Below are 24549 nucleotides of genomic sequence, written 5' to 3'. Positions count from 1 at the left end.
TTCAGGGTCATCATGGCCTTCATTGTGGGGGTTTTTTATCTCCTTGCAATGCTTTGATAATGAAAGATTGAAATCATAGACTCATAGAATAGTTAGGGTTGGAAAGGTTCATACGCGAGGTGCTCCAGTCCCCTGATCGCCCTTGTGGCCCTTAATAAACTTTATACTACTTAATAAACTTTATACTACTGACTTGTCCCAATATTTGACCACATTGAAAGTATCACAGGATTTCTTTTTCCAGTGTTCAGGGGAGTAAGTAGTATTGAAGTAGTAGTATTATTTCTCTTTACCCATGGGAAAAGAGCATAGGGACTTGGTTCAAACTACCGAAAGCCCACCAATTTTGTCAGCTCAGTGTGAGATGGAACCTAATTTATTCAGGGTATTTATGACTGTTTTTCATCCTGGTAAGTTTATATAAGCAGAGATGCAGTTAGGTGCTCATCAGTGAGATCCTGGTTCTTGATGTGTCCTGCCTTCATCCCAGTGGGAGGAGAGCAACAACTGTAGGAGTGGGATGAAGTGCATCACCTTTGAACTGCCACACTCATCTCTTCCTGGTAGTAATCAACACTTCACTGTTCTTGTAAAAGGCTTGCTCAGAGGTTCGTGGAACGGTAAAAGAAAAACTGTACCTTGAAAATACGTTAAGGCCTTAATGCAGAGCCATAAAAAGGGTGAAACCTGCCAGAAACAGGATAAAGCCTTAACACAGAATTCATCAGCTGTGGCAACTTCTTAAAGAGCGCTTCAGAATGGCTTAAACTGTATTTTCCTTTATGTCCGCCATTTCAATGGAAGCAGTAAACTGTAAGTGGATAAATACATGTCAGTTTCAGACAAGAGGCCATTACGGGAAGCTGCATCTATGTCTTTATGTTGGCAAAACCGCAAATGCTCCTGTAATAGGAACTTCCAGGGAATGTGATGTGCTGAAAATGTTCGTTAATTTTAGTTTTTGTAATCAATTTTTTTATCCATCTTTATTAAAAAGGCACAGCTGCTTGAAGAACATCAAAGGGGAACGGGCCGATACCCAGAATCCTGTGCTGAGGGGCAGCCAACTCAGCAGCGCCAGTTCCAACCCTCCTCAGCAGCCTCAGCCTGTAACCCCATCAAGCAGCTGGAGAACGACGGGAAGGAGGCTCCCTCATGGCAGCCATTTAGCATCAAACCTCAACGACGCTACTCCTATGGCCGCCCACGCTGAGGCAAACACAACCGTTATCCTCTGGAGAGCTTTGCCTCCGCCTTCCCGGCTTGCACCGCTCCCCGGTGCTCCAATGGGAGCTCACGACGACCACTGTTGCTAGGTAGAATAGTGACTTTACGCCGCTTCCAACCCTCTGCGAGCTCTGCACCCAATGGGAGGGCTTCGAAGCATGTGACGTATCAGGAGGTGGGCGCTGGGCCGCCCGTGCAGCCAGTCAGAATGAGAAGAGTGCCCCAACCACACTACGATAGGCTGCGGCGTCTGAACTGACGTGAGCGAAGCCCAATCAGAAGCGGGCAGTGGGTCGGAAAGCCCTGACGCGGGACGTGGTGCAATTTGAATTGGCGTGGGGAGGAGTGGAAGCCTGTGGCGGCGGCCGGGGCGTCCCCCGGTGCCGCGGAGGAGAGAAGGCCGGTCGCCATGGCCTTGGACCTGGACGAGGGGTTGCGGCACAGCAACGCCCGCTTCGTGGCCTCCTTCAAACGCATCTTGGAACTGGTGAGAGCCGCTCTCACGCACCGGCCTGGCCGTTGGGCTGTCCTCGCTGTCCTGAGGTGATGGCGGCGGGAAAGCCCTGTCAGATGAGCTGCCGTTGCCCTGTCTCTTTCACCTTTCTCGGGGGCGAGTTTTGCTTACGGTTTCCTTCGCGGAAACGGCTTATGGTGTGGCCGGGCTTGGCTGCCTTTCTGCGAAGGCGCTCTGAGCAGCTCGCATCGGGCAGGGGCAGCGCTCTCCGCTTCCCTTCTGTCTGGCCCCCTCCAAGTCCCCGGGTGTCATTAGTGATAAGTTCAATTTTCTGCCTGTGCACGAAGGTGCAGGAACTGAATTCTCTTGACAGCTAATTGCTTGTGGTGTCACAGCCTCTTTCTCCTGGCTGCCAAAACAGCCGTCACCCGGGGTTTTGCAGCTCTGGAGTTTGTGCTGAGCCGTGCCACCCCTGTGACTTGGCTAGAAAAGAGCTAGCTCCTCACATGCGTCCGTAAGACCTAGATCTGGGACTGCCAATATTGAATTAGTGACTTAGTTTTAAGTCCAAGCTGTCTTTATGGTGCCCTTAACCCAAATTAACCAGTATGTGCAATGAAACTACAGAAACAAGTGGGTGGCTCCCTCCATGAATGCTTACTTCAGAGCCATTTTGTGTTAAAAGATGTGGGAACCATAAATCTCTGTCCAGAGATGCGTGGGTTGTCAACATTACCATTGAAGGGAAATGTTTTGTGTTAACGTCTTCGTGCTGGCATAAGGCCAGGTCTTGGAGTTTTTGCACATCATGAGCTCTAGGGCTATGTTAAGTGACTACTACTGGACCCTACAAAGGAAGTTTAGAAGAAACTCTGTAATAGAGTAGCTTAACCAGTTTAGAAAACTCTTGGAAAGCTTTTGTCTGTGGCTGGTTTATTGAGATTGAATGATTTACATCTATGCTTAAGTGTGTTTCCTCTAAGAATTAACATTTCCAGATTGCTGACTTCTATTACAGCTAATAAAACAACATGGTTATAACTGACAGTTTTGGTCAAAACAGCATTGTCTACAAACGATACTTAAAATGCATGTTTAAAGCATTGGTTTAAGTGTTTATTCTAATCTTTAATGGTCCTTTTTATTTAGTATAATCATCCTTTTGAAGATGATTTACTTATTTCCATGGAAACTCTCACTTATGATACGCCTGATGGTAAGAACTTCTCAAAGCTTTGATATTTAGATGCTGTGTATTTAGACTTACTAAAGCATGCAATTGTTGGCAGTCATATACAACAGATAGTGTATTTCGTATACTTAGGTGTGGCATACCATATGTAAACTTTTACACATGCATGTAATACCTGGGGAATTTGTTTATATGCCCTACATTAGTCCTGCATGCTGTTTTAAACAGGAGAAAAGAGTTATGAGCAAAGATCAGGATAACAGTGGTTAATATTTGTATGACTAATAAGAGGAAGAGTCACAATGGAGAAGACTGAGGGGAAACATATTAGCAGGAAGTTGATAGGCATGAATGGATTGTGTAGTTTCTGCTCAGAATTCTGAAGGTTGCTCTGATAAGCTTTACTTATGTCAAATGTCAGGGTGGACTGGACAGGTAGTCTTTCACTCTCCATTGAATGTTCCCATGTGGTTACTGTAAATCTATACCAAATTGTGCCATAGCATATTTTTCCAGTGTTTCATTATAACTGGCAATCTGTTATAGAGGTGATAATGCTCATGGAAAGCTTACTGTAAAAAAAAAAAAAAACCCAACCAAAACCCTGCTGTTCTAAAATACATTCTCAGGGTTTTAGTGGGACTTGTGACTTAATGTCTTGGTGGCTTTAATGGGAAATGAAATGTTCTGCTATTTTTTATTATTATTGGAGTGAGGATTATGCTACTCAGATTGCCATACCAATTCTTGTGAAGTAGAACTTACTGGACATACACTTGAAGTGCTACCACAGTGTCAAGCCCAATATAATTGTTGTACGAAACATGATTTACTTTGAAAAAGATTTTGCAGACTGGAAAGCTTGCATTTTATCGCATTTTATATACATTGCTCATCTGGAGAGAGAAGAAACATGCACGCAGCACTGTAATACAGAGTCTTGGATTTGTGAAAGGGTTGTGTTTAGTAACCTCTATTTGGTTTGGGATGGATATGGATGTCAGTCGAGTAGAGCGTAAATTATGGCTTTTAATAACCTCAGTCACCTTGTAGTGTACATTGATTAAATAAAATCAGCAAAATAAAATAATTTGTACTTCTTTTTTTAACCCCTCTGTAGTGTCTGGATCTGTAATGCTCTTTGGGTTTTTTATTTCAATGGTGTTAGACTCAGCATGTAATTGCTCTTTATTTTATTTTTTGGTCTGACTTATCAATAAACTTGAAATTACAATATTCTCTTATTTGTAAGGGAATTATCTGTAAGTTTTTATTTCAGCAATTGTACTAGAGGGAATTCAAGATTTAATAATATTTTGTTACTATATAATGTGTTGTTCTTAAGTGTTTTGTTTGTTAGAATGATACTCAGTATTGGCAGTGTCGTGATGAGCTATATTTATATTGGTATTGCTTGTTATTTCTAGGACAAAAACACTGGGAGCAAGTATCAGCCAAGAAGATAAAAGCCTGGAAGCAGGAATTATTTAAGGTATCTAATAATTTAGTCCTCCTATGCAGTCAAAATGTAGCAATTGTTTTTTTTATATGTATAATATATATAGGAACACATTTAAATCTTGCTCTGCCATATAATATTTGCAAGAGGTATTAATGAAGTCAACATCTGCTTTAAAATAAGGTTTTGGGAAAGACTGGTTAAGTCTGTCAGATGAGGTAGACTTAAACAGATGACTATTTTCTAGTAGTTAGCACCAGTGGTAAACCTGGAAAAATACTTTAAAGCGATCTCTGATGGGGGAACATGCTTCTGGATTTCCTCACAGTATTGTCACTGAAGTTAACATGCATTGGATCAATTTATGTAGGTTCAGGTAATCAGCTTTTATATTCTGAAGGGTTTACTAGTTTAATCTTTAGACTTCTTTTCTATAAAATAATGCTGGAGTAACTAAAGTATCTTTGCAGCCAAAGTACTCGCTGTTTGTGCCAGTCTAAAGCCATTGCTGCTGTGGGCATATTAGCTGTATTTTTTTTTATTCTGAGTATATATATTAAACAAGCAGTATTTTCTTTTTCTATTTCCTAAATTTCACCATAAACACTCAGCAGTGAGCTGCATCAAAATCTGTTTTTCTCACGTAACTATCAAAATTCACCTTGCTGCTATGTTGCTAGTATCTGTCTAAAAAGCCAAGTCATGTAGTGTGTCTTGGCACTTAACACAGAAGCTGTTCTGAACCCCACAGAGTGAGGGGATGAGGAGTGAAAGTCAGTCTTTGGGAGCAAGAGTGGATCTAATGGAGTCAGAAAGGAGTCTGTATTTCCCTTTCCGCTTCTGTTAATACTTTGTGTGTCGTCTACTAGGCATTGCTGCATAACTTTACATCTGTTAAGGACTGTAAGAGGAGTTCTCTGGCTTAGCCTCTTATGTGGGATAAGATAGCTATAGCTTGTGTTACTGAAGTGATTTTAACAGCAATGGTATGACAAGAAGTGAATGACGGGGTAAATGTGGCTTTTCTGGACAGGCAGTGTGAAACCTGAAGTAAATTGAATGGTTATTTATGAAGTGCTTAGTTGTAAGATGTACCAAACTAAATAAAGGTATCAGTTAAAATAATTTTACTAGTCTAAGATTCATTTAACTTTTTTTTCTCATTTCTAGTTGCAGTGGAATAGAAGTAGTCAAAGGAATGCAGGTAAAGTGTTTTTAATGAATAAGTGTTGTAAATTACCATATCCAGAGTCTTCACTTAATAAAAGCAGTCCTGATTTTATGCCGAACTTTAGGATACTTGCTGTTTTGTAGGGTTTTTTTTGTGGAGGAACCAACAAACCCCCAGCAATTCTTATATTTCTAAGGATTTTGAAAAGTAGTTTCAAATGTTTAAGATAAATAAATACATTATAATTAACGTTGCTATCATCACAAAATGGTTAAAATAATCTCCTTTTATCAGTTAGACAGCTTTTCGTTGTATCTGTCAGTTCTCTCTCGTATTTATCAGTTCTGTCTCATGTTTGTCAAATCAAAGAATTCCAACCCTGACTTACATGGGTGTACTACTTGAGATAGTGGAAGTTGCTATCTTTTTGAAAATAACTAGCTAAGGAGGCATATTAAAAGATAAGTGTTAAAGGAATCCCATGAAGTCACATGATGAGCTATCAAAATTTTAGTAGATTATTCTGTATCCTGAATAAATCGGGCTGCCTGGAGGGAAAAGTTGTGTATGGTTATGGTTATTTCATTAAAGACCGAGTATCGTGATGGAATTCAAATCGAGACTGAACAACAAAAGGAAATTCTGATCCTACTTAGAGAGATGTGACATCTAAAACTTTTCTCCTTGTTCTGGAAAGGAGCTGTATATTTCAATAGAAAACATGTTTTTCTTGAGATAAATAACAGGGGGAAATTATGATTTGTAGCACAGCAAAGGTATTTTGGGCTGTCTTAAGGTTTTGACATGGGGGGGGTTCTTGCTGTTGCTTATTTTATGACATTGGTCTGAGAAACTTTAATGCTGAACATCTGAGGACAAAACACAACCTATGCCATCTCTCTCACTTTAGAGTAGTACCAAAAAACTTGTCCATACAGGGTTCAAGTATACATTTTGTATCAGCCTATTAAATTAAAATGTTGAGACAAGAAATAAGTATCTGATACAAGAAGATTCATATGATCTATACCTTTGCTTCAAATTTCTAGAATATATATGCTGATGGGTCTAATCTATTCTAAAGGAAGCATTACTGTCGTTTTCTGCAAAATACTGGACATAAATCTCCTGAGGTTACAATCTGAAGCCAGAGCCTTGCAGTGGTATAATAAGCTTCATTAACTTTGTATGAGAGAGTGGGTTTATAGCCCAGTTTCCTACTGGTTGGAAGTCTGTGCTTAGTATAGTTATCAATGGTCTGTGTCCGAGTTGAGGGGAAAATATGATACACTTTTTTCCAGGACTTCTCCCAAGCAAATTACTAGCTTATACTTTACTTAAGTAAGTAGAAGAAGGGATGCCCTTAATTAACTTGCAGATGATACCAAGCAGGGATGACCACTGGGGAAGATAATCTGGTTATCTTTCTAAATTGGGTCTAACACTGAAAGTAAACTTTGTGTAATTCCATGCAGAGAAGTTCAATGTAATAGAGATGTAGGAATAATTAAATGCAGGAAGAGGCAATTTTGAAGGTTGGTTGAGCCAACCAAGAATAGTGCTCACTGTCCTAAAAGATATGCACAGGTGCCTAGTATGCATAGCATGAAAAAGGTTTAACAGTGATAAAACTTTTGGTGAAGTACTTTGGTTTGTATTTGATAGTAGCTTGACTGGCTGGAGTGAGTCACAGAAGGGTGGATTACAAATTGCTAGAGCCACTGGAGATAGGATTTAAAGGGGGGAGGGAGAGAAAAACCAAAGTAAGCTTCTAGGTTAAATATTAGAAAAGCTTTCCAAATGTAAACGATAAGGAAGCCCTGAAATATGTTTCTTGGAGAATATGGAGTTGCTCTTAAGAATAGGTTAGACGTCTAGAAGTAAGTTAAGTGAGGCTTTAAAATGGAAAAAGTGGTAGATGAAATATTTAGATTTCTTTATGCTTTAAGCCTTTAGAAAAATGGAGATCTTTAGACGCATGATTGGCACTACTAAGTAATACAAAGTGTTTATAGAGGTAAATAGTACCTATGTGCCAGAGTTAGGTAAGAGAGAAGTTTTCTCACAATTTAACGAAAAAAAAAAAGCCAAAATAATTGACAAAGGCAAAATAATGTGACATTTGGCATCAGCTTCTCTGGAAACAGAAATACAGGAAAGAAACCAAGGACAACAAATTCAGCATTAAACAAATTCACTTAATTTAGGGTAAACATATCCGCTAAAGCATATGTGTTACATTTATTTTTGAAGTTGAAATTTATCATGTGCATCCGATCTTGAGAAGTCCCACTGCAGCTTTAGTACCAGCAGAGTCACGTGTTTGGAAATAAAGATCTTCTCTTCTGGGAAAGATTAAATTTTTTGCAATTTAGGCAGTATTAAAAGTAGGTTTATGAAATATTTTTTACGTGCACATCATAATCGTATGCACTGTATAGCAACTTAGAATCATAGAATAGGGTTGGAAAGGACCTTAAGATCATCCAGTTCCAAGCCCCTGCCATGGCCAGGGACACCTCACACTAAACCATGGCACCCAAAGCTTCATCCAACCAAGGCTTCATCCAAACTTGAAAGGTTGTAGCTTCTTACAGATATGTTTCTAACTGTTGCCTTGTCAAAGTTAACCTTTTTTCAGCAATATGAAAACAGTTTTTGGTCTGAGTAATTTTAATAGCAAAAATATCTGGCTTAGAGGCTAACTCTGAAAAAGCCTTTGTGGAAGTCACATTTATTTGAAGGTAGCTACTTTGTGAATCTAATAGCTTTTGAGTTTTAAATCCATTTGAGTTATGACAGCTGATGAATAAAATATAGATTGCAATGTAAAAAGGAGAGATGTCTGCTAAATTAACAGCTCTTATTCTCTTTATATTGTTTCTTATGAAATAAAGCAGGGGTGGGGAATGGGGAAACAACCCCCAAAGACTGTAGGTGGGCCAACTGTGCTGGAAGACAGGCATAGCACTTTTGGAAAGGCCCCAAATGGCAAAGTTCATTAGAAAGATGCAATAGAGGTATTAGGCTCTACCCTCAGGGTTCAGGAGTAGTTAGTCTTTCTCTTGTCCTTTTCAACCTATGCCAAGAAAAATACACCAGATGCTTGCAGTAGTCTTTTTCTATAATTGATACCACTTGATAAAGGGACAAACTTTATTTTCTAGGGTGCTTTCTGGGTTAAGAAGCAAACATGTCATACGGTAGATGTACACCTCTGGTCAGAATTAGTATGATTTGACTAGAATGTTGTTCTGTTGCTTGTCTGTTCTTTGTTTCAGTCCTATGTACTACATTTGTTAAATGTTTGTTAAATACTTTTCAATATAACAGTGTATACAAATGATGAAGTGAGTTCAGGTACAGCATTGATCTGTGACCTATCAGATTGAAATAGAATTATCTTTTTCCTCCCATGCATGCTAAGAAATGTCAAAGCAACAGGCCAGTAATTTTGAAGATGAACATCCAACAGTATGTCAGGTACGGGCACCACAGTGCATCCACTTTTATAAAGCCTCCTTGGGAAAGTGTGTTTCTGTAGTCAAAAGCTAAGAAAAAGAGAGCATGAGCAGGTGTTCCTGTACCATAGCTATAAAATCAGATTTTAAAGACCTACTAATTGCTGAATTGAATCACTTTATTCTCCTTAAGTAAGTACTTCTGGGGAAAAAAAATTAAAGAGGGCTTAAGGTATTTTAATGCAGTTCTTTCACTGTAGTTCTTCAAACATTAGATATCTCACTAAACAACTGCTTTATATTTCCCCTCATGTAGTTCCCCAAGAGTAGTTACATTCTTTTAGGAAAGATGTGTCTTTACTTACATTTCAAATGAAAATCTTCAGATTCTGGTTAATGTTGATCATCTGCTATACTTCCCCTGATTGTTTCCTCCCCTGATACATTCTGTGATTTGGGATGGTGGTAAACTCAAGTTTTGCCGTGTATATGTGGAGGTCTAATCCATTTTGTGACAGTGAATGAATGGATTTTTAAATTCTTTTTATTTCCTTATTTTTTACGATGTCTCTATGTTGTTTATGTGTTAGGGTTTGCGTGTGTTTCATATTGTTACATATCCCCCCCCTTATTGTACTATTTAGGTTATGAATAGCAGCCATATCAGCCATGGATTTTGGCATCTTTTAAGTTTGTATAAGGGGAGAGCTACCCAAAAGGAGTTGGGCATAGGCTTTAAACCATCAAGTGTCCTTTTCCTCAGGCAGCATGTGTGTCTAACTTGTTAAATTACTCATTTTAAAAATCTATGATCATCTAGAATAACTTTTGACTCCCTATTTTTCAAGGAGAAAATAATCGCTTTTGAGGAGTGATACAGGCCTTCTCATTGGCCCCTCCTAATTTTTTGTTCAACATAGATGGCAGTTAGAATTGTCTCATTTCATTGACAACATCTTAACCCACAATATGCTAATTTATGTTGGTAAGGGCCAGAAGGGATTTAGACTTTTAAAGGAATTCTGAAGAATATGGTGTCAGATGTAGATTGTAAACATTTAGAAAAGAATGAAAGCATTTAGATATATCCTTATCCATATAAATGAGCTTTTAATGCAACTTCTACAAAATAGAGCAAAAAAAACCCATTTGAATTACTATATTAAGATTGTTTTAAGTATACAATTAAGAATTGTTTACAGTGGGCAGTTCAGGGAACATGAATAAGAGAAAATCTCCTGTAGATACAGGATTTGGTGATTAGAATTCATCTGTCAGCTGAGTTTTGCCCTTGTGTAATAGCTTCTCCTTGCATTGTATGAATATAGAAGGACTGGGAAGAAAACAGTTTTCCCCATTGAATAATGAGATATGAATCAAGACAGATTTGTGCGTAGATTTGTTAATAAAGATGGTGTCATTTGGACATAGTTTGTGGAATGTGGCTTGGTTTGTTTCACCACCACCACCACTATCCCCCAAAAGTTGAACAAGTAGTGAGAGCAGAAAATCAGACTAGTTAAAACAGTTTATGCTACCAGGTCTTAAAATTACTTTCATGTGCTTTTAAGGAATTTCCTGAGAACTCCCATGTGGATGCATCTGACATAGGTGGGTTTTAATTTACTTTCTGTTTATCTTTTTTTTTAAAGTTTTTGAAAAAGATTGCAAATCATAGAACCATAGAACAGTTAGGGTTGGAAAGGACCTTAAGATCATCCAGTTCCAACCCCCATGCCATAGGCAGGGATACCTCACACTAAACCATGTCACCCAAGGCTCTGTCCAACCTGGCCTTGAACACCGCCAGGGATGGAGCTTTCACAGCTTCCCTGGGCAACCCATTCCAGTGCCTCACCACCCTTACAGTAAAGAATTTCCTCCTTATATCCAATCTAAACTTCCCCTGTTTAAGTTTTAACCCATTACCCCTTGTCCTATCACTACAGTACCTAATGAAGAGTCCATCCCCGGCATCCTTATAGACCCCCTTCAGATACTGGAAGCTGCTCTGAGGTCTCCACGCAGCCTTTTTTTCTCCAGGCTGAACAGCCCCAACTTTCTCAGCCTGTCTTCATATGGGAGGTGCTCCAGCCCCTGATCATCCTCGTGGCCTCCTCTGGACTTGCTCCAACAGATTAATGTCCTTTTTATGTTGAGGATACCAGAACTGCACACAATACTCCAAGTGAGGTCTCACAAGAGCAGAGTAGAGGGACAGGATCACCTCTTTTGACCTGCTGGTCATGTTCCTTTTGATAACTTTTTCATAATTTTCTAATATAGTAAAAATAATTTTAAGTAATCTGTACCCTTTCAGGAAGTAGAGAACAGGAATAGCCAGAAACTCAGTTACTGGTAATACTGTAGTATGAAATCAATATCCCTGTTACTCTTCAAAATCTCGGTCCTGAATCCCTGTTAGGCTGGAAAGTCAATGTGGAATATGTTCAATTGCATTGTCTTAATAAAGAAAGGAACAGTAAAACTTTGGCGTAAGTTGCCAGAGAAATTTTATTAATGATTACAATATATGCAATTACAGTACAATGTTGTAATGTTACTATGTAATTTACAATTACATATATAATAATTTGTAGTGGATTGGTAGACACAAACTTTGCATTCAGCTTGTCCTGTAAGTCTTCAATAGTGTTTGTAACAGTTTCAACCTTAGTTTTGTGCCCTGTCTGCAAAGTTTTGGGTGTTTTTGACCTTGTACTCCAAAATAAGTATTTTATTGTATTAGTTAGTAGTAACAATCTTTGAATGACTGTTGTTTTAAATATTTAATACTTGTATTACTCAAAAACTTTTTATTCTTGTGCGTATAACAACTTACTGTTTTGCATCAATTGAACTATGGGTAGGTGGTAACCAGCATTTAATGATTTAAAGGGCAGTTGCAGCAAAATATGCTTAACTGGTGTTTAAATACTTTGGTATATGTTAGGTGCTTCGTTTGCACAGCTGTCTCTGAGGCAGATGATTTCCCCTCTGTTGAGGGGAAAATAGCAATCTGAACTTACCGTCCTTTCATTTGAGAGGATGGGAAACAAATTTCAGAGGCATCTGTAGCTTGGCTTCTCAAAGTGTCCTTTGTGTCTTCTGCACTCATAGGATAAATGAGTGATGCAGTTCAGGCTGTGGTGGCTGCCTAGCAGAATACAAGAATATGATTATCCACTCCTCCTTCTGAATGTTCTAGGAAGAGACTGGAGAGGATTTATAGCAGCCTCAGTGAGTGCTAAAACTTCAGCTCTGGCAGATTTTCCATCTTTAGTATTCATACAGAGTGCTTCATCTTGGTGAAGGCAGTGTTTCTTCCAGGTATTATACATCATTTTTGTTCCAAAAGTATGCAAAGCCTATTAACAGCAGGTACAAATAAAGTATTGGTCTGCCTTGGGGGTGCTGATTGGCAGCCACTGAACATAAGCCAGCTTGTGCCCAGGCAGTCAAGGCCTGTGGCATGCTGGTGTGTATTAGAAGTAGTGTGGCCAGCAGGGCCAAGACAGCAATCATTCCCCTGTACTTGGCACTGGTGAGGCTGCACCTCAAATCCTGTGTTCAGTTCTGGGCCCCTCACTACAAGAGAGCAGGTTCAGAGAAGGGCAATGAGTCTGATGAGGAATGGCTGAGGAAACTGGGGTTCTGAAGAAGGGAAGGCTCAGGAGAACCTTATCACTCACAACTACCTGAAAAGAGGATGGAGAGAGGAGGTGGCTGCTCTCTTTTACCAAGTAACAAGCGGTAGGACAAGAGGTAACATCCTCAAGCTGCATCAGGGAAGGTTTAGAGTGTATATTAGGAAAAATTTCTTCTCTGAAAGGATGCTCAGGCATTGGAACACGCTGCCCATGGAAGTGGTGGAATCACCATTCCTGGAAGTGTTCAAACAACATGTAGTAGAGGCTGTTAATGACATGGTTTAATGATGGACTTGGCAGTCCTGGGGTAAGGATTGGAGCTGATGATCTTAAAGGCATAGCTGATTCTATGATTAACCTTCTTACTGGTTCATCAACTGTTGATGCTTAGTAACTGATTTCTTGTGGGTGAAGTGACCACAATTTCCACTAGTCTTGTGGGAAGAAACTGTGGCAATCTGACAAGTATTGGATTCAGTTACAATAATTCTACCGGGGTCATGTAGGCTGTTAAAGGCAACCCTCTGGTTGCTCAACATTTTCACTGGAAGATCTGAACTTGTCTCCCACAAAGAGATAATAGCATTCCTTTCGTATGTATCTTTATCCTAGTGCTATGGCAGCAGCTGTCTGCAGAGCTCTAGATGATGATTACATTGACAGGAAAAGAAAAAGGAAGATGGGATTAGCTGGAAAAATTTTTATTCTGATTTTAGTAATTTAAGGATAGTATTGAAGAGGCAGTGATGTGGTAGATACCGTAACCAAGATTATTTTTGCTCAGTGTTTCCTTTTCAGCGTTGCTCTTTCCTTCCCTGCAGTGAACAGTTGTGGAATACAGATAAAAGAGCCAGGAAAATTCAGAACTGCAGTCTTACAAGGCAGTCATGTGTTTTACGATCCTGAAAGGCTAAGGCTTTAGCTAGTGATGAGTTGGATGGTTTGTTGTGTTTCATTCATTAAAATACCCATAGAACACCTAAAAATTGAGTTGCAAGATTTGAATTTGCTTTCTGATCTTTTCAACCCTGTCTTATTTCTCACCTTGGCAGTTCTAAAGCAGCCTTGATAATAAGAAACTAAGAAAAGGAAGCATGGTAGAAGGTCCTTGATATCTTTGTTGGGATACTCCAGAATGTAGTGGGAAATGAGAGGAAATGCATGCATTAATGAATCCTGCAGAGCAATGCTTTGAAAATATTTTACTCTCCAAAATGGTTAACATGAATCTTGAAGAACTGGTTACAAACAAGTTATCTTCACTCTTCTTGAACCCTTAATTAACCATGGGTTTCAACTGGACTTGAAATGTAGTACAGATAAAAAGTTTTCTAACATTAAACCAATTTAGTCAGTAAGTTATACAGGGTGTGTTTAAAAACGTTTCTTTTTTTGATTTTGAGTTCAACTGGATTTTATTGATTATTTATCTTCAAATTATAGGTGAAGAAAGTGATGCTGAGATAGTTTCAGTAAGAAGAAAATTTGAAGACATTCACTTCCAGGTAAAAATATCTGGTGTGTAATGGGACGCAGTGATTTTGTGCTCAATAGAAATGATTGAGCTCTTTGAGTACCTTACACGTGCCAGTCAGCAGAATGCTCTGTGTAGTCTGCATCTTAATGCATGTTTTTAGTAAGTATAGCAAATGAGAGAGTCAATAAATAATGTCATGAAGACCAGTATGAAGTAATATTATGTCTTGGTATTATATCAGAGAAAGCAGTGCAACATATTGCATAGAACAGGCAATCCTGAGGAAGGCTATTATAGGTATAGAAAAGGAATAACCAGATTAATCGCTAAGTGAAAACACTTACAGAAAACATGATCATTCACCTGAGAGTCCAGTTTAAAGAGGTAACATGATTTAAAAAACCTGTAAATCTGAAATAATGGCTGCCATAACAAAAGCAGACTGGCATCTCCTGCTGCTGTATCCCTCACTAGTCAGTGGATAACAGGGCTATCCAGAATAGTTACACTGATGAAATACAACACGCGGTTTGTGTGGAGCAGCCATTCTAATCCTGTGTTGTTCTTTCTCAAATACAGATGACCAAAAAAGTACTTTACTTTCCTTATTTGTTTAGCATAGTACTAGGTACCGACCACTTCAGAGAGTGGGAGTTTGGCTAATGAGAAGCATTTGCTGTTTATCACCAAATGCTTTTAGATTTTACATAAAGGTGCGTTACAGAGTAGATCTTAACTTGTACATGAAGTTATGGGTGTTAATAATATGTGTAAAGATTTTCAGCCCTTATCACCAGTGCTTTATAACCTAACACTAGAGTTCTTTTCCTTTTTTTTGTTTTGCTTTTATCACGTCTTCTGAGGCATTGTGTGCTTTTGCCTGCATCCAGAAACTAGTTAGTTATCTCTTTTATACGTGTTCACATACAGTTTGGAGGTTTTTTCCCAACATAAAATGTACATATAATGTAGACATTTTTTCCCACCTAATGACACATAAAACGTGTACACTGAAAATAAGGCTATGCTGGTAGGATAGCCTCATCTGAATAACACTGGCTTGAAACAGACCTAAGTAATATTTTTGGCTTTGTCAGTGTCAGAAACTTTTATGTGTTTTCATTAATTCCCTTTTTCTTTTCTTTTTTTACCCCCTTTCAGAATCTGCCTGTAGATGATGGGAAAAAGCAAGAGGAAGTACAAGTTCAAGTGGATGTGATAGTACAAGATAATGCTAGAAATATTCCCAAATGGATGGCGGTAACATATTTCCCCTGTTATTAGCTAACTAGAATAAAATAAGAACTAACTGCAGCATAATGAATTCTAATACAACTTCTCTGATGTTTCATTGTTCCTCTCCTCTAATACAACTTCTCTGATGTTTCATTGTTCCTCTTCTGTATGCTGTCTACATAAATATCGCAGTATCTCAGGTCTCTGACTGCAGTGGTTTGTAAGAAACAGGTTATACCAAGGTTTTTTTCTTTAATTTATACTTTGTTCTTTGAACCTTGATGTTGGAGTTGGTCTTCAGTAAGTTTTCTGAAAAGTCTAAATTTGAGGTTTGAAGAGAAAAATCTGGTGGTTTAGCTTTATTTTGGTTTTGAGGGGTCAAGGGAATTGGAGGCAAAGGGTTGTGTTACATGGAATGGCTTCTGTTTCCTGCTAGAGTTGCCAGAGATGTATAGATTATCGAGGTGTATATATCCATGTGTAAATTATGTTATTTGAGAATGGGATTGGCAGTGTTCAAGGCCAGGTTGGACAGGGCCTTGAGTGATATGGTCTAGTGGGAGGTGTCCCTGCTTATGTCAGGGGGGTTGGAACTGGATGATCTTAAGGTCCTTTCCAACCCTAACCATTCTATGATTAAAGTATAATACCTAACATGGAAGTTACCAAGGTGACAACTAGCTTTCTAAGATTAAGATGGTGACAAAAGTTCTTACTTAAGTCTTAGACTAGACATTTTCCCCCTTGTCTAAAATTAACTAAATCCCTTAGGACCATAAGTCTGTACAGGATCTAATATAGTAAGGAGAGAGTAGGAGGAGTCAAAAATAAGGTTTTGATATTACTTTTAATATGCAAAAAATCAGGATATTAGATTATGTGTCTCTTGTTTCTTTGGTTTTCAGGTAGCACCTGAAGGCTCATTGAAAGGGCTTCCTTCAGCTTCACCAGTGCGAGAACTGATCGGTACAACTAAGTCTTTTGGACGTTAGTCAAATATGTTAATTATGAAATGTGTTTTCCTTAAAATTATATAGAAATAAATATGGAAACCCAGAGGTGCTGTTTATCCAGCAGAAAAGTTCAACAGGCTGAATTCTTGAAGAGAAGTTAGACATGATTTTGCTTATGCAAAATCTATTTGAAAATTAGAAACTAAATAGCCTTTATACATAAAAAGAACTTTTAAAAAAAATGCATAGCTACAAAATTCAGCAGCATTAAGCTCAATGAGATAAAATTAACTTTTTGATTCTGCTTATTTTAAATGCAAGGAACATAAATTGAATGGCTTTGGGTCTGCTGGTAACTGGTCCTCAAAGTGGTACTTTGGTAGTAAACTTTCTTCAGAAGTTCTCCAGACATGAGGTAATCCTATGATAGAATTTTGGTGTAGATATTTTTAAGCCCAACAACTACAAAAAGCGTTGTCTTCATCATGCTTTGTGGCATGTAAAGCTCCACTGGTACTAGCCAAGTACATAGATTTGAAGTGGTATGGAAATAGAGTAAAAAAACCTGTAGGATAAGGCCATTCCTTCTGCTCAGAGATCCACAAAGAGCAAAGCAGTCTGCCTCTATAATGAAAATGCTTTATATCTATATATTAGGCTAATTTATTTAAGTTTTCCAACACATTTCACTTCTGTCTTGTGTAATCTGTTAATCCAATATAGCTAGAGAAAACCTCTTAATTTTCTGAGAATAGACTGTATGTTAATCATCCACTTAGCCTGGCAAAAATGCTTCATGAAATATGCTATTACAGTAAGACTATCCATACCATATGCAGTCTTTCCTAAATCATGTAATGGGTTACTGGGAGTGCCCTAATCGGTTTGTGGGTTTTTTCCTTCTGGTTTCTTTTGAGATTCATTTGTGTTTTTGTTTTTTGAGTAGGCAACCAAGCTACTGTTTACAGAAATAAAGAAGAGTTTTGGAATGAATGTTCTCCTAGATCTCGATGGTTACACTTTCGTAGTGCTCCCATGTCAACAAATACAGTAACCATACCCAGGGATCTGCCTTCTCCAGAGCTGAATAAAAGTTGCTGGGAAAGTGCCTTAGAGGAGTATCAGTCTGCAGATGAGACATGCTCCTGGAGCAATATAACTCTCGCTGACTTGTATCCAGGGATGGTAAAGATACTTACAAGGCTTATGACAAAGCAGTCTCGGAGAAAAGGATTAAAATATGTGTTTAGAAGCTTCAGGCACAAAAGACGGCATTCTAGAAGACCAAAGCTCAATGTCACTGTAGACAAAGTAAGAGGGTTCAAGCCTCTTAATCTGAAGCAAGCACGATCCAACATATGCAGCGATAGCACTGAAGACACACAGAATCGAACTTATGAAAACAAGAATGGAGAACTCTGTGATGACAAGTGTTCCAATAATAATTTCTCAGGTGTGGTACCCTATTCTCACATTGATACAAGTGCAATCAAAGTAGACAACTCTGAAACAAGTTTAGAACACCATTTGGTATCTGTAAAAGGGCAGAAAGTTTCCAAACAGACCCATTCTCCTAATGTTACGACTAGAATGGGAGAGACCTTTGTAGTTGAAGATGACTTACAGACTACTGTCACACTGAAGAATTCAAAATGCAAAGGTGAAGAATTAGCATGCAAACGTTCCTCGGAACATCATTTTACAACATCTACAGCCAGTTCAGAGTCAACGTCACTTCAGCTGGTAAAAGCAAGTAAAACTCAAAAACCTGACTTTCCTGATGGTAATACCTTAGAGCTGCGTCGATCTACCTGCAGTTCCTATAGCAACAGTAACACTTTAACACCAGTCACAAACTGTTCCCTTGCAAGAGCATCAAATACTTTGCTAATAAACCCTGAAACCCTAACTTCTGAAAGACTAACTTCTTTCCAGCACAAGCACTCATTTTCCTCACTCTCCGCGGTGCAGAGCGCTTCAAAAGTGCCTCAGAAATACGAAGACACGTTTGAAAAACTGTACTACAAAGTGTGTTCCACTGCAATCCAAGAGCCTTTGACGTCGACAAGACCTCGCTCTAATTCACAAAACCTTGAAGAGAAAGGCAGATTAGTGAAGAGTCATTTAAGGAATTCTGTGAGCATTGACATGCACTGTGACAGAGAATTTGACAGGATCTATAAGCAGTCGTGTAAGGAGGCTGTTCCAAAACTTCCTGGGTTGCAGAGAGCTTCAAATTTAAGGAAATACGAAGGAATACAGATGTCTGAAACTGTAAATGCTCTTGTAAACTCACCTGTCCGAACTTTACTTGCAATTCCCAGAGTTAAAAGGCTAGGAAGCTTTCAAAATGATCTTATTAGTTCACCAGGAAAGCGACTGAAAAATATACCAGAACATTATTCTCCTTCCCCAAAACATCAAGTTTCTCACAGAAAAAACGCCAGTCTTCCCACAGTTGGCATGGATCTTTTGAACACATACAATGGTGGCAGCCCCAGCTTTTCTGACAGTCACAGCTGTCAGAGTCAGGTACTTCAGGACCTTATAAAACTTAAATGATTGTGCAATCTTGGCTGATATTTGGAGAAGCTATTAAAAAAACAGATTAGGTCTGGAATCTGTTTAAACTTAATGCATGTCTGGTGCTGTTTGGTCAGTAGAGTTCTTTTGCAGGTTTAGCATTTTGGGGGGGCAATTATATCAGTTCTGAATCATGTAAGGAAGCTCACTATATTTAATAACCTTAAAAATGGTCATAAAATGCTGGGTAAGAGATTTTGTTGCATTTTAATAGTCTGTGTCACTGGTTAAAATAATCTCAAACAGTGACCCTTTTAATTAAGGTGTTGGCCTTCTGAAATTATAATGTTTTGTTCATGTTATAGATGGACAAGATGAGGCAAACGAAGCTTTACTGGGTTCCATTGGGATCATGAGACTTGTTGATTTAAATATTAAATTAGGCCCTTCTTACCAGCTTCCCAGTTATTTTCTTGGAGGCAAGCTGTGAAATAACACATGAGTTTTTCCATCAATGTAATCTGTTGATGCTTTATTTTCAGGACTCTGGCTTTCATGACTCTTCAGATAAAATCTCTCTTAGCGTTCCTGGAGCTTCCCTGCAAGGTTAGTTTGAGAAACTTTATGAATTGCTACTTTAGCAATCATGAGCACTTCTTCAAAGGCTAACTCTACAGATCTGAATAGACCACTGCTTAAGTGACAGCTTTTTTTCCTCAGTAATAGTTGACTATGTTTAAGTGTTGCAAAAAGTATAAAATCTATACAGAAAAGGGCTTCCTGCATAGCATGTTAACAGCTGTTTAAAAAGCTTTTCTCTGGGTTAGCCAGGACTTTTTCTACTAAAGGTGTTGCTATTATCATCTGTTTTTTTCTTCCTTTCTTAAATTGTATTTCAAGTTTGCTATTGCTTTTACTTTCTGCATGTAAATGGTTGGCACAAAATGCATAGCTTGTTAGTCCGACACTTTAATACCCAAATGCTTTTGTTTGGGTTCTTCAGCTTTACAGCAACTTGCTGTTGCGTTGCTGCATGACATCTGTCACTTGCTTAGGTGAATTAATCTGGATAAATGGACTTTTGCCAATTCAGGACAGTAGAATTGTATTATTAAAAGAAATAAAAAAACCAAATTCTACATTAATTTGGAATTTTAGGTATCACTCTTTTAATTTCCTTTGAAAAATTGGTTTTGGTTAAAGCACGTTTATAACATAACCTGAACTTTTTTTCCCCTCTAAGTAAAATCACTAATCTTTCCATATTTTACGAACCTTATCATCAAGATAACAACTAATGCGTAATGGAAAATACTGAAGAAGGTGACTTGAAATATTGTTAGCTGGTATACAAGAAGAAAATGGCAGAAGGAATGCACTTGTTAACATGGTTCTTGCCTTGTTACATTTTCATTACTGATTAACTGTAAAGAATTTGATTGAGGTGGACTGTCTTATTTTGCCTTCCTCAATTTTGAACTCGTACTTGATGTATTCCATCTTTTTCTGGATTCAACATTGTTTCTTCTCTTTCGACCTTTTTCTAATGGTGATAAATAATAAGTAATTAGAAACCTACCTTACACTTCAATGTAGTCAACATATAAAATGTATTTGAAATTAATTTTGACATTAGATTATTTTCATCAGAAAAGTTGATCATTGAAATATGCCAGTGAAGTATTACCAATGCCTTAGGAAGCTAATATTTTAACAACATAGCATACTGCCTGTGTTAGTCAGTGTTGTTCGTGCTCTCTTCATGCTACTGGTTTGCATCACCAGAATCTGGGATTGCAGATGTCCACTCTGGCTGGCCTGAGGCAATGAAGAATTGTAGCTATCCCAGAAATGCATCAAAGCATCGTGAAAGGTAAGTGCCTTTTGGGGTGGGGAAATTCAGATGCTCTTCTTGCTGCTCTGTATCTGCGTTAAAGGTATGGAGGTTGTAGCTTACACGCGTACTTCTAGAATGAAAATCCACCTGGATGTTTGGGAGAGCCCAAGCTAATCAAACCTGGATTGAATTTGAACACTGGAAGGTAAGGGTCCATGGACAAAACCTAGCCAGCCTTCATCATGGATGGCCAGTGAACACAAGTTAGTAAGATGGCCTAACTGAATGCCTACTCTAGTCCTTATTTTGTGTTCATTAGAGAGGTATTTATTATTTTAGATATAACTATAGAATTGTTTTGATTGTAGCTCTGTGTCTGGGCTAACAAGTCTTCTCAGATCCTTGGCATATGGGAAGTACAGTATATAGCAAAAAACAACAACCAACTTTCAAAAGTTAGCTTCTATGCACTTGAGCATAGTTACCTGTATTATGGCTCTGTGAAAACAAAGAGTGGCCCCGTTCAGAAGATTATCGAGATTCTCTCCTTCTGCTGTTACCATTTCTGGCAGTGTATTTAGGTCCCTGGAAGGAGAACACTCCTTCCAGCTTCCTGGACACTGGCCGACTACATCTGCTTTATCTTAGAAAATAAGTGACTTTTAAAGCATTCTCAAGTTCCAGATCTCTTTTATTTTTAATTACAAGCCAATTCAATAGACACCAGGATTAAAAAAAAAATCAATGAAAGTTCTTTAAGTATGTTCTCATTTCATTTTCCAAAACACTTTGCATGCTCTCTGCCAAAATGTCTAATTTGGCACCACAGGATATGCTGCCTTCCCAAACTCAGTCATGTTTCCCACATGACATCCTTGTCTCTGAATTGGAGAGACATCAATTTGATATGTGGACCACTCAGTGGATAAAGAACTGGCTGGATGGCCGCACATAAAGAGTTGTGGTCAATGGCTCCATGTCCAGCTGGAGACCAGTAACGAGTGGTGTCCCTCAGGGATCAGTGTTGGGAGTGGTCTAGCTCAACATCTTTGTCGCTGACATGGACAGTGAGCTTGAGTGCGCCCCCAGCAAGTTTGCCGATGACACCAAGCTGAGTGGTTCGGCTGATCCGCTGGAGGGAAGGAATGCCATCCAGAGGGACCTTGACACGCTTGTGAGGTGGGCTGATGCCAACCTCATGAAGTTTAACCATGCCAAGTGCAAGGTCCTACACCTGGGTGGGAGCAATCCCAGGCACAGCTACAGGCTGGGCAGAGAAGAGATTCAGAGCAGCCCTGTGGAGGACTTCGAGGTGTTGGTCAATGAGAAACTGAACATGAGCCAGCTTCAGTGTGCACTTGCAGCCCAGAAAGCAACCATATCCTGGGCTGCATCAAAAGGAGCGTGACCAGCAGGTCAAAGGAGGTGATCCTGCCCCCCTACTCTGCTCTCGTGAGACCTCACCTGGAGTATTGTGTGCACTTCTGGTGTCCTCAACATTAAAAGGACATGGAGCTGCTGGAGCGTGTCCAGAGGAGGGCTGCAAGGATGATCAGGGACTGGAGCACCTCCCGTATGGTAACAGGCTCAGAAAGTCGGGGCTGTTCAGCCTGGAGAAGAGAAGGCTGCATGGAGAACTCATAGCAGCCTTCCAGTATCTGAACGGGGCCTATAGGGATGCTGGGGTGGACTCTTCATTAGGGACTGTAGTGACAGGACAACAGGCAATGGTTTAAAACTGAAACAGGGGAAGTTTAGATTGGATATAAGGAAGTTCTTTACTGTAAGGGTGGTGAGGCAGTGGAATGGGTTGCCCAGGGAAGCTGTGAATGCTCCATCCCTGGCGGTGTTCAGGGCCAGGTAGAACAGAGCCTTGGGTGATACGGTTTAGTGTGAGGTGTCCCTGCCCATGGCAGGGGGGTTGGAACTGGATGACCTTAAGGTCCTTTCCAGCCCTAACTATTCTGTGATTCTATGTTATGCTTGAGATGCTGGAACTGAAACTTTAAAGGCAGCTTGAATGCATTTTTAAACTCCTTCTGTGGAGAAACGAACTGGAAAAGAAGCTGCATGATTTAAAGAAAAAAGTTTCAGTTTAAGCAAAGCTGGAATTCTAAATTTATCTTGTATGTAAGTACATAATAATATTGATAAAGAGTGTGTTCAGTTATTTGTAATATGGAAGATTGAAGTCAAGCTGATGAGGGTACATGGCTGTTTCTGTGATGTTGAGTATGCCTACGCAGCTGAGTAAATTTGTGCTCAGTTCTTGGATTGCTACTTTTTTTCCTTCTTTTTCCTGACTCCGTAAAAATAGCAATCTCCATGAGATTAGTAATTGCTCTGAAGGAAGAGATTTTCCTTTCCTTAATGCACATAAGTAGAGAAGTTTAAGAAAGTGTAGAAAATCAGGATTTCAGACTGCTTTCTTGTCAAGCCATCTGGAATAAAATCTTTTTCTTTCTATCATCTTCCTGTCTGGAACTTGATTGCCTTTATCTAGATGATTATGAAAGAGATTTCAGGAAAGGAAATAAGTAATAAACTTTCCTTCAGCTCTGTGTGAATGCTGTCCTACAGCTCTGCTGCTCTACTTAATTGCCAGGTGTAAACCAAAGTAGTTTAAAATAGATGTTAAAGAAAATTTACATTTATTAAATTCTCTGCAAGGAAACAATATTATTCTGACTTGTCTTTCGCTTTTAGCTGTTTGTGATTACATTCAAAGATTACATCTCGAAGTTCAGTAGCTATTTGTATCACTTAGCTTAATGTAGTAGCATTACTGAGACATTAAAATGACATAGGATGAAAATTTTCCTGTCCAGCTGAGAGCACATAGGGATGCAGACAAGGAGTCCTGCTGCTGTTTGCAGTCAAGATTTTCAGACCTCTTGCTGCAGTGACTTGTTTCAGTTTCATTCCGCTCAGTGGAGTTTCAGAAGGCATAGTATTCTTGTGTAATTTATATTATCTAAATGAATCTTTTCCATAGGGTGTACAGAAAACTAAGCTACACCGATGGGAAAGACCAAAATCCTAGCAGTCCCTTGGGCGACTTCATGGTCAAAACTCACAAAGGAGCATTCACGGACTGCTACAGATAAAACCGTTATAAAGCTTGCATTTGTTTTGGTTCTCTTTCTTCTTCCAAGAATAAAGGCTGTTTTATATATGTTTAATCCCAATCTATTTCCCTGTACCAAAATCTTCAGGAACTGGATTGTCTGTTCTGACGGGGTGCTGCTTACTCCTTTGGCTTCATCAGGAATTGCCAGAGAATCAGGGGTCCTTTCCATAGCTAAGTTTAAATTATGTATTTACTAATGTTTATAATACTAGAATATAATTAGTATTATCTTTTATCTACTAATAAGCTTTGATTCTTAACATACTGGTAACCAGCTCTTTCTGCCAAATTCCTGCTTATTTGTGCTTTATAAGACGCATCAATACTAAATAACTTTTAAATTGGGCTTGGGTGATCCAAATGCAGTATTATACTCTGTGATTTATGATATCCCTGCTATGTAATTTTAGTGATACATTTTCTAAGTAACTCACCTGATTTGATTGTTAAATATAATTTTATCTTTTTTAGTGGATTTGATAGCTATTTGGTGTTGTGACAAAGCTGTATGTGACACAAATGACATTTTAAAAATAAAAACCTATTCTGAACCAATACCTGCTTTCAGTGTTTTGTTTCAGGTGTGTGAATTCTCAGGAGGAGTTTATATACCTACAGCATGTACATGAAAACGATGCGGCAGGGTCCCACAGGTTGTCATTGCTGCGTTCCTTCTTAGCAAGGAGATTGTTTAGTGCTATCAGGTCAAGTACATTCTACATGATCAGCATTGCCTCTTGTCAGCTTTCTGAGCTCCAGGAAAGATAAAAAGCATTCTC

The 24549-nt window shown here is 38.9% G+C and overlaps 2 protein-coding genes across 2 annotated transcripts in view; one reads left to right on the top strand and one right to left on the bottom strand.

Moving 5' to 3' along the window:
• LOC133210854 (T-cell receptor-associated transmembrane adapter 1) overlaps nt 1–24549 on the bottom strand; it is a 141286-nt gene that overhangs the window by 108506 nt on the left and 8231 nt on the right. The window lies entirely within an intron of this gene.
• Nucleotides 1606–24325, top strand: HJURP (Holliday junction recognition protein). The gene is made up of 13 exons (XM_061350602.1): nt 1606–1714; nt 2831–2897; nt 4301–4365; nt 5503–5536; nt 8931–8986; nt 10536–10575; nt 14058–14119; nt 15253–15351; nt 16233–16314; nt 17227–18812; nt 19346–19409; nt 20589–20676; nt 23636–24325. The coding sequence occupies exons 1-13, from the start codon at nt 1637–1639 to the stop codon at nt 23745–23747; spliced, it is 2433 nt and encodes an 810-aa protein (XP_061206586.1). The 5' UTR covers nt 1606–1636; the 3' UTR covers nt 23748–24325.

This window comes from Neopsephotus bourkii, unplaced genomic scaffold (assembly GCF_033783945.1).
Source record: "Neopsephotus bourkii isolate Nb327-2 ecotype Australia unplaced genomic scaffold, CSIRO-AGI_Nbou_v1 NB_532, whole genome shotgun sequence".
NCBI lineage: Eukaryota > Metazoa > Chordata > Aves > Psittaciformes > Psittacidae > Neopsephotus > Neopsephotus bourkii.
The sequence above is the reverse complement of the archived record's forward strand: the minus strand, read 5'-3'. Positions and strand labels throughout refer to the sequence as shown.

Excerpts from the sequence above, each read along its gene's own strand:
- HJURP (XM_061350602.1), top strand. The coding sequence starts at position 1,637 with ATGGCCTTGGACCTGGACGAGGGGTTGCGGCACAGCAACGCCCGCTTC. Across the intron at positions 1,715-2,830 it reads TCAAACGCATCTTGGAACTG|TATAATCATCCTTTTGAAGA; the intron begins GTGAGAGCCGCT and ends CTTTTTATTTAG. Across the intron at positions 5,537-8,930 it reads AAGTAGTCAAAGGAATGCAG|AAATGTCAAAGCAACAGGCC; the intron begins GTAAAGTGTTTT and ends ATGCATGCTAAG.